The sequence below is a fragment of the Aptenodytes forsteri genome, unplaced genomic scaffold, assembly GCF_000699145.1.
Source record: "Aptenodytes forsteri isolate BGI_AS27 unplaced genomic scaffold, ASM69914v1 Scaffold444, whole genome shotgun sequence".
NCBI classification, from domain to species: Eukaryota; Metazoa; Chordata; class Aves; order Sphenisciformes; family Spheniscidae; genus Aptenodytes; species Aptenodytes forsteri.
In genome coordinates, this window is record NW_008794178.1 from 196,223 (window position 1) to 205,483 (window position 9,261).

General features: G+C 52.4%; 1 protein-coding gene across 1 annotated transcript in view; it reads right to left on the reverse strand.

Annotated features, from left to right (window-relative positions):
- TACR1 (tachykinin receptor 1) overlaps nucleotides 1-7,204 on the reverse strand; it is a 21,486-nt gene extending 14,282 nt beyond the window's left edge. The window contains exon 1 of the mRNA XM_009284820.2: nucleotides 6,128-7,204. Within this exon, the coding sequence (XP_009283095.1) occupies nucleotides 6,128-6,528 (401 nt within the window). The 5' untranslated portion in view covers nucleotides 6,529-7,204. The remainder of the gene's footprint in view (nucleotides 1-6,127) is intronic.
- Nucleotides 7,205-9,261: the final 2,057 nt, after the last annotated feature.

The window sequence follows — 9,261 nt, forward strand, 5'->3', positions numbered from 1 at the left end:
TTTTTGTGGGGGGGGGGGGGGGAGTGTGTTACCATGACGATACAATAGCATTTGAGTACAACGTTGTACCAAGGTAGCTCCGAGCGTATCGGTTATTAAATAGGTACTGCATTCGAGGCAGTATAGCCATCTATTAATTGCATCTGGAAATCTGGAGTCTGCCTGGATAACTAATATTACACAATTGTTTCCACCCTCATGGAGATGAAATTAATGTCATAGCAAAAATTTATGAAGCGTCTTTCATTCCAGAGTTTCCTTATCTGCTTCATTAAGTATTAAGGATACAACAGATAAGAGATGAGTAACCAAGAGGATGCAGAGTGTGTGCCGTGTGTTTTATTGCACAAAGATTTCCTGTCCTGAGCAAGGAGGGATTTAGTGCAGAGTCAGTCCCAGGAGAGTTTGCAACCAAGTCAGAGCAGATGCCCCGGATTGACGTGAGTCAAACACCTCCAGCACGGCTCCAGGTCCCTCCTACCCAAGAAACAAAAAGCTTCTCCGTAGAGAAAAAACCTGCCTTTTTGCTTTCCGCAAGGATTGCGTCGCAACAGCGTGGATGCAAAAATACCGTCCCTCGAGCAGGTTTGCATAGCGAAACGTGGCCTAGTTGTGCTGGCCCCAAATACCTTGTATCTGGATGATGGCCGAGGAGGCTAGCTGAGCCCTGCGTGCTTGAAACATGACGCTGGGGACGAAGGCACCGCAAGCAGCTGCCTCCTCCTAAACAGCGACCGTCCAAACCGAGGGACGGACAGCGCGCTCCTGCCCCGAGACCTGAGTGATGCTCAACGCTCGGCAAAGTGTCTTCATCAAGCAGGAAGCTGCAGGTTTCTCACCGGCATTTCCCCGGAGCACCGATACGGCGCAGCATCTTTCCTTTTTGAAAGCGGTTTGGTATTTCCTTTGAGCACCATCGAAAAGGATGTGTTACCCGCCACCAAACAGCGACCTGAGTTACGCCGGCAGCTTTGCAAACTCCCCTGCCTTCCTTCACAGCACCTCTTGCATTGCAAACCCCACGGGCAAGCTCGGTTTTAAAAGCCAAATGCAGACGAAACAGGATCAAACCCCTGTTAGTCGCAGCAGGCTGTTAAGGAAGCGTAGAGCTCCCTCCTGCATTCACTGCGTTTGCCGACAGCGCCGGGGTGGGATGGGAGAGGAAGACCCAAAGCACAACCCAGCCCTGCTGAGAGACTCTGCAGATGCTGTTATTCGAGGCACATGTATGTGCCTGTCATATATAACCTTATCAACAAATTAGCCCTGGCACTGGTTTATGGCTGGAGAGTGAAGAGGGAGAACAAAAAAATCACACGAAATGCAGGGCTGGTGACCCATGAGACCTGGCGCTCTTAGTGCATGAGTGGTTTCCACTGGGCCATTGAGGAATTAAGAACAAATTAAGCAATAAATTAAGAAAGCCATCGGATAAACCAAATATCTCACCAGAGGCCCTCAAACTCCTACGGTGGCTTGTGGCAGCACCCAGCTTGCAGATGAGCACCGTGATCACCCCAAAAGCATGTCTATAAACCTGAGTCTCCTTCACCTCCCAGCCACCAAACTGTCGCTAGTTCATCTTAGTTCTGTATTTATTGCCATGGGAATTTCAAGCCCCCTCTTCTTTCCGAAGGAAAGGGGTGGAAAAAAGATGTAATTTATTTTTTGACAGGCTGAATTCGTATCTAGTGGGTATTGGGGGGATTAATTCCAGTTAATACCCATCAGATCAGGGACCACTGCTGGGAGCGGGGGCATAAACCAGCCTTGATGAGTGACCCCTTAGTAAAGGGTGTCCCCTTGTCCATCGCCGTCCCCCTGCTTTCTAACCTCAGCTGGGAAATCAACGCTTCGAGCCAGCTCTGTGCTGGGTATCCAGCAGCTTTGGTAGGGTTTTTGCAGCGTTCGGTGAGGCTTGATTTTTTGGGAATGCAAAAAGCTGCTTCGGTTATTGCTAGGTGGTGCGTAGGCAGTGCCGCAGGGCGGCTGGTGCAGGGGCTGCTGGCCCTAAACCTGGGCTCCTTTCGCTTCCCCCTTGCTCTTCCATCTTCCAAATTACATCCCAGCAGAGCAAGATTACACAGCGCCGGGTGCAGATCAAAGTCCTGCTCTGCAAACCCCAGAAGTCCAGTAAGTCAAGATTAAAAAAAACCCCTGATGCTATATTAGGGTGTAAATGACTAATTAATCTGTCTGTGCGCTGATGTAATTTGTCCTCTCCGGAGGGTTTCTTTCTGCAGTAATCACCTCTCGGGGAAGGCATGGGGTCGCTGAGCTGGCGAATATGTTCCTGATATTCAGCTGGTTAATCCAACCTGGGAGTTCAAGCTTGCAAGCAGTAAATAATTTTCCGAGCCAGTTTTTCTGCTGCAAATAATATGGGATTGGGGAGATATTAACAGGTCTCGGCTGCAGACTAGCAATTTTAGGAGCCGCGGTGGTGAACGAAGGTTCGCAGATTTGATGTTTCTTCTTCAGCTCCTGCTGGCAAATTGATGGATCTTAAGACACCTAATATAATTTGATAACCCGTTTGGAAATAAAAAAGGGAATATTAAGAAGATCCCAGTTTATTGCCCAGCCCTGTGTGTTGGTCTGGCAGCGTTGGTGCTGGTGGAGGTCGGAGAGGGGGCTCTTTTAATGAGCAAAAGCAGCAAGTTGGTCTAGGACTTGCAGGAGGTTAGCCCCACCGTATGTCACTTCTCTAGCTGCTTTAGGGCGCAGGACTCTCTGCAGAAAAAGGGAAATCGCTTTGTATTAAATAGCCCAAGCTATTTAAGACAGTCTGTCTTCACCCCGAGTTCATGGCAGGGCTCTCACCCTTCTCGCCAGTATTTGTTCAGTCTGTGGTGTTTTCGGCTTAGCTCACTTAAAGTTTTGAGATCAGACATGATTTTTTTTTCTGATTCTGCAAATAATCCCGGATCTTCACCTTCAGCTGCATTCCCGGTTGTCCATCATCACGGAAACTCATTCCTCCGTCCGAAGTTTGCTAACGGTGCGGGCGAGTGGTGGTGCTCAGAAATGAACCCAGGTCCCAAGGAGAGAGAAAATATCAACAGTTTATCTAACGACGCTCCATCCCGTGTGCCATAGACATCGCAACTTAGGGATGTCCAGAGTTTGTTGGTTTTTTTCCCCTCTAAGTGTGGCGGCTGCAAATTAGCTCGGACTCACCATGGGCACTGCTGGGCTCCCACTCTTCCTGGAAGATCGGAAGAAACCCAGGATTTTCTGTCTGTCTCTTTCAAGTGAATTAATTCACAAGGAGAGTTTGAAGCCGGAAAGGGATACGTGATGTGCTCTGGCACTGATCCCCCCAAACCCGAAAGACGTGGCAAATTCTGTAGTGCCAAAGCGAGCCGTTTGGCCCCCACTTCTGCAGGATGCTGAGAAGCAGCATCATGGCTTTTCCTGAGCAGACTTTACCAGCTGCCAGCCTTGACTCCTGAATTTCCTGCTATTGTTGCAGGGTTCAGAATAACACTCGCTATAGGATTACCTTCTTTTTATTTTTTCAGCGCGGTTGTGCCCAGGCTGAAATAGATCCTGGTGAAAGAGCAGATGGTCTAGCTTCAAGCAAAAGCTTTTTTTTCTTGCACAAACCCATGGCAGGTTTTGCAAAAAAAAGCCATTGGGAGAATCAAACCCACTTCCCTGCTTGTTCTCTCAACAACTCTGTTACGGCTGTGCCGAGTCTTTCCAAGGCGGTTTCATATCCTCCAGCAAGGACATTCTGGAAATTGCTTGCAGAAAGCACAAGTGGAGATGATTTAGGGGAGCAATCTGCAGACCGATGCTCCTCTGAGCCTTCAGACTCCATATCCAACCGCTCTGATAGATGGCTTAATACACCTTGGGAACACGAGGCACATTCAATTCTGCTTTCCTAGTTTTTGATGAAAATCAGGACTGCGGTCATGTTTGATTTCAGATATGCCCTGGCTGGGAATATAACCCATTTTGCTAAGCCTACCTGGCTCTGCTGCTCCAAATTCAGGTACTTGCTTTCCTTGTTTCCGCACAGCTTTTTGCTGCTTGCCGGGACAAATTCCTTCCTTTTGGGTTCCTGGAAAAAGTTCCTGCATTTCATGCATTTAAGTTACTATTGTCAGGTCTCAGACACAGGAACCCAAGCGACTTCCCAGCGCTTGGAGGTGATGTCGTGTGCTGCTTGCCTGGAGGGGCAGAGGATGGGCTTTGCTGCCTTCACCTTCCAAATTTCCCACCTCGCTGGAAATTTGGGGTCAAGAAATGCAGCAGGTAGCTCTGTGCAGGAGGTGTTTGCATACTGAGGCTGCAGCTTCTTTTGGGTCCTTCTTGGTGGGCGAGCCAAGCCTGCACGCCTGGGTTTTGCAGCCCAGCCGTGGGAAAACCAAGCCTCCGTTAAGGGTTTGCAGGTGCAAGAAGAAAGCTGGAAATGCCAATTCCCCCTCAAAATTCAGCCCCAGGCTCCCAGACCTGTCTTTGCTCCCCATCTTACACATGCTCTTCCAGCTTCCCCTGGCAGATTTGCTTTTCTGGTTATTCCAGGGTATGGACCGAAGGCTAAAACCCAAACTATTAAAAAAAAAAAAAATCATCATCTCTCTAATTCATCCTAACCTAAAAGGGGCTTTGCTGGCTGATCCCCAATATCCTCAAAATGCAGATGCTCCTGAAACAGAGCCACCAACACCATCGGGTAGGAACAGAGCCACGCTGGTAGTATTCCTCTTTTTATTTGTTACTGCCTTAATTCTCCTCACATCTCCGGTATGAGAGCTTGGCTATGTCCGATTTATTTTGAGGAGAGGGTCTTGTAACCACTCCAGGGCGAGACAAAACCTGAGCCTGTTTTTAACGACTAGAGAGCGTCATCCATCTCAAGCTCTGTTTCCCAAGCTGTCAGTGTGTGAGTTGTGGCAGCACTAGAAATTCTCGTAGGGAAATATCCGTGCCAGTTTGTGCAGCACTCAGACATCAGCTCAAAATGTGCTGGCATACGGCAATGCAAACCTCCTCCCCGCCCCTTCGCATGTATCCCCAGCCAAAATGTCTTTTACTCCCTGGGAAGAAGGACCAAAAAGAGGTGTCGCAGAGCCGAGCTGTCTTTGGGAAATATGTTGTGTTGGAAAAATCTGTTGCGCTTGAAACGGTGGTACTCAAGAGGGAATTGCAAAGCTGTTTGAGAGCCTCGGTTTTTCTCTAGCACTGGTGTGAAAATGCCGTCAGATAAAAAGATTTCTTGGAGAGGGAGAGAAGAGAGGGGAGCTGCGCACTGGACATGCGTGGTGCATGGCTATTTTGTGTCCCTTGACCCCTGGCTCGTCCCTCTGAGGTGAAAAAGGCAGTGTCCCCTGTGCCATCGCACCCCGCCGAGCACTTGCTGAACTTTTGATCGCGGCAAAACGCAAGCAGGATCTCGCTCTGCCGGCAGTCCCCAGCCATCGGGCAGCGCCGGCAGAAACCGGGCAGTGAAAAAACCAACCAACTAAGCTGCGCTGGCTGCAGCCAAACGAGAGAAATCCGTGGCATCTACCTCTTCCCCTTGACCCCCACTAATAAAATCAAGGTGGGTTTGCCTGGGGGGACATGCCGGCACGCAACGCGACAACACACTCGCCAAGTCAAGATGCCTTTCCCGAGCCTGAGCTTCTCTCGAAGGCTCCTTAGACGGTTCCCAACCCAGACCAAGAGACACGAAACAGCTCCTGCAGCGCAGCAGAGGCATGTCCGACACAGGCATGTCTTTTATGTCATGAGGTGATGCCATTTTGTGCTGAATATCGAGTTTGCTTTTGAATGAGGAAGTTGGGAAAGGAATGGATGGCTCTGCAGAGGAGCTGGGAGGGGAGAGGACAGCGATGCTACAAATGCACACCCAAGACACGCTACTGACATGCCACGGGGGTTACAAAGCCTTTTCTCGAGCTCCTTCCGCAGAGCTGACAAAGGATTCCCAAAGCCACCTGCAACCAGGGCGGGGAGAAGGATTATTTCTAGCCCTCTTTTACCAAAATGAGCTTTATTTTAATTGCAATGTTCTCCCATGACCGGAGATCAGCCGGAGCTGAGCACGGTACCCAGGTGGAGGCAGACCTGGGTGCCGGGGAGGGTTTGGGGTTTGACGTTCAGAGCTCACCTGTCCAGGGCGATGGCCGTCATGGAGTAGATGCTGGCGAAGACGGCGGCGATGGGGAAGAAGTTGTGAAACTTGCAGTAGAGCAGCCCGTAGTACCACTCGTTGTGGATGGCGTAGGTGAAGTTCACCACCGTGTTGAAGGCAGACATGGAGGCTTCGGCGAAAGCCAGGTTCACCAAGAAGTAGTTGGTGACGGTGCGCATCCTCTTGTGAGCCAGGATGATCCACATCACCACCACGTTCCCCACCACCGACACCACCACGATGAGGGCGTAGGCGACAGCCCACAGGGCCACCTGCCACGGGGGCTGCACAAACTGGTTCACGAAGGACTCGTTCAGGGAAGCGTTGAGCAGCCACTGGTGCTCCAGCTCCGCTTCCAGCGGCAGAGTGTTATCCATCGCACCACGATGCAGCCAGACCAGGCACAGGGATGCTTTGAGGTGCAGGTACCTCCTGGTTAGGGCACAGCTGGAGCAGGCTACAACACGTTTGGGGCATGCAGCTAGTTCGGGGCACACAGCTCCCTCCTGGTTCGGAGTGCAGCCATTTTTGGGTGGTTCAGGCTGGTTCAGGGCATAGGTACCTCCCAGTTCAGGGGACAGCTGGTTTGGGGTGCACAGCTCATTCACAGTATAGGTCTCTCCTGGTTCAGGGTGCAGCCAGTTTGGGGTGCGCAGCCAGTTTGGGGTGTAGGACCCTTCTGATTCAGGGTGCAGTCGGTCTGGGGTGCATGGCTGGTTCGGGGTGCAGGTCCCTCCCGTCTCTGGGTGCAGCTGGAGCAGGGTGCCTGGCCATGTCAAGGCACACCGCTGGTTCGGGGTGCAGGTCTCTCCAGGTTTGGGCACAGCTGGTTCGGGGCACGGGTCCCTCCGGGCTTGGCTGCAGCTGCACCGGGGAGCAGGTTCCTCCCGATTCAGGGCGCAGCTGGTTTGGGATGCGGGTCCCTCCCCGTTCAGGTCCGGAGAGGGATGCGGGTCCTTCCCAGTTCGAGACCAGAGCAGGATGCGGGTCCCTCCCGGTTTGGGTGCAGCCGGTTCGGGATGCGGGTCCCTCCCGGTTCGGGACCGGAGCGGGACGCGGGTCCCTCCCGGCTCGGGGTGCAGCCGGTTCGGGATGCGGGTCCCTCCCGGTTCGGGACCGGAGCGGGACGCGGGTCCCTCCCGGCTCGGGGTGCAGCCGGTTCGGGATGCGGGTCCCTCCCGGTTCAGGACCAGAGAGGGGTTCGGGGTGCAGCCCGAGCCGGTGCCGCGTGGCCGGCTGCGGGGGGGGGGGGGGCAAGGGGGCTGCGGCGGGCGAGGCACGACCGGGGCTTTTTATAAGCGCGCGGGCGGTGCCAGCGAGCGATGGGCAGAGCCGGCACGGAGAGCCCTCCCCCGGTCCCCTGCCTGGGGGGGCTCCGGGCTCCGGGCCCCCAGGTTTCCCCACACCCCATTTTCACGCCTCCTAATCCCCTCTCCAACCTCTTTGCCCTTAAAATCTTCCCATGCTTTGCATCCTTTTGGGGGGCTGACGGGCATCTGGGCCAAACGTGCTCTAAAAAGTCACCGGGAGCTTAAAACACGCTGTTAATTGTAAAGCTTATCTATTTTATATATTATATAATATTTATATATTATATATTATAAAGCTTTCCAATGTAACAGCCGTGGGATTTCTCCAAACGGCTTTACGTTGTGGCCGGCGAGTGCTTTGCATCCCCGGCGAACAAAGCAATTGTTTGACTTCTCAAAGAGGGAAAAGGTCTTTCCGCTTCGGTGCAACCGGCTTCCTACCACTGCAAACAGAACGTTTCATTTTAGGGCCCCTTCGCTCGTAAAGCAAACACAGCTCCTGTTGGGCTGGCAAAACCTTCTCTGCTAAAAAGTCTTTTCTCCCATGAATAAGCTGTTGTAATCTAATTAAACTGCAAACAGAGATTCGCACCTTCCCCCAGTCCGGGCTTATAATACCCACCAGACAGGACTGATTTGAACTTACTCTTCCAGTGTTGTGTTATTGCCAAGTGTGGGCAAAAAAATAACAACTGTGGTGCTGCCTGCCAGGAGAGCTGGTTTTCCCTCGGGATGCACCAATGAAGAGGAAAATCAGCTTGGAAAGCTGAGCGCGTACCTCCGGTTTGCTGAAGGATGCTCCTAAATCGCATTCTCAGGACGCAGCCTCCCAGATCGGTGGAAGAGAAGCACTGAGCTGGAGGAACCGCTCCCAGGTAAAGCTGCGCCGCCCCGAAAACTGGGAGAAATTCGGGTTTGAATTGCACAGCTGAGCGTCGTGGAGGGAGGATGCTCGGCTCTTACGCCGGAGCAAGCCCTTAGGGAAGCCTGAGGGACTGAAAACCTTTAGTCCCCAACACCAGGTCAGTTGTTAAAGTGAGACTGAGCTTTTTCACGCTAGGATGGGTGAAGGAGGAGCTATATTTCAACCAGGGCCTCCGTGTTTTCCAGCAGCCCTGGGAACAGGGGCTGCCAGGGTGACCGTAGAGGGGTCCCGGCCGGTGGCCGAGCGCTCTTCCCGCATCCGGATGCTCCTGGACCACTCGATGGCAGCATTGCCTAAAAATGCAAGAGGAAGAATGGGTGAGCAGCCTGCCGGGGCTGGGGAAGGCTTGCTGGTGATGGCATTTCCAGTTCCCCCGCCCTTGCCAGGCTGTTTTGGGGCATTGCTATAAATTTGGCAAAGGGCGAACCCCAAAGGAGGGGACACCCTGGCAGGTGGGGACAACGTTAGCAGCCATCTCAGCCCACCCCAGCAAACCCTTTCCCACTCCCTCCGTCCCCGAATTGCTCCAAGCTGGTAGCATCACCCCAAGGATCACTGCAGGGCCGAGAGAGAGCACATCCCTCCCTCCTGCCTCAGTTTCCCCGTTCGGAAAAAGGGGACAATGCCTTTGCACGTTCCTGTTGAAAAGAACCGGCTGTTTTGTTCCTGTGCTGCTGCCGTGCAAGGAATTGAAATGCAGCCTGATGTCTCGACCAAAGCAGGCTCTGGAAGGGGCATTTGTATATCGGCATGTTCAGGCCGCTGAGCGTTGGGTAGTCTGGGGGGGATTTCACCCAAAGGATCCGTATTCTTTCTTTTGGAAGAGATTGCATTAAAAAGAAAAAAAAAAAAAAAAAAACCAAAAAAAAAAAAAA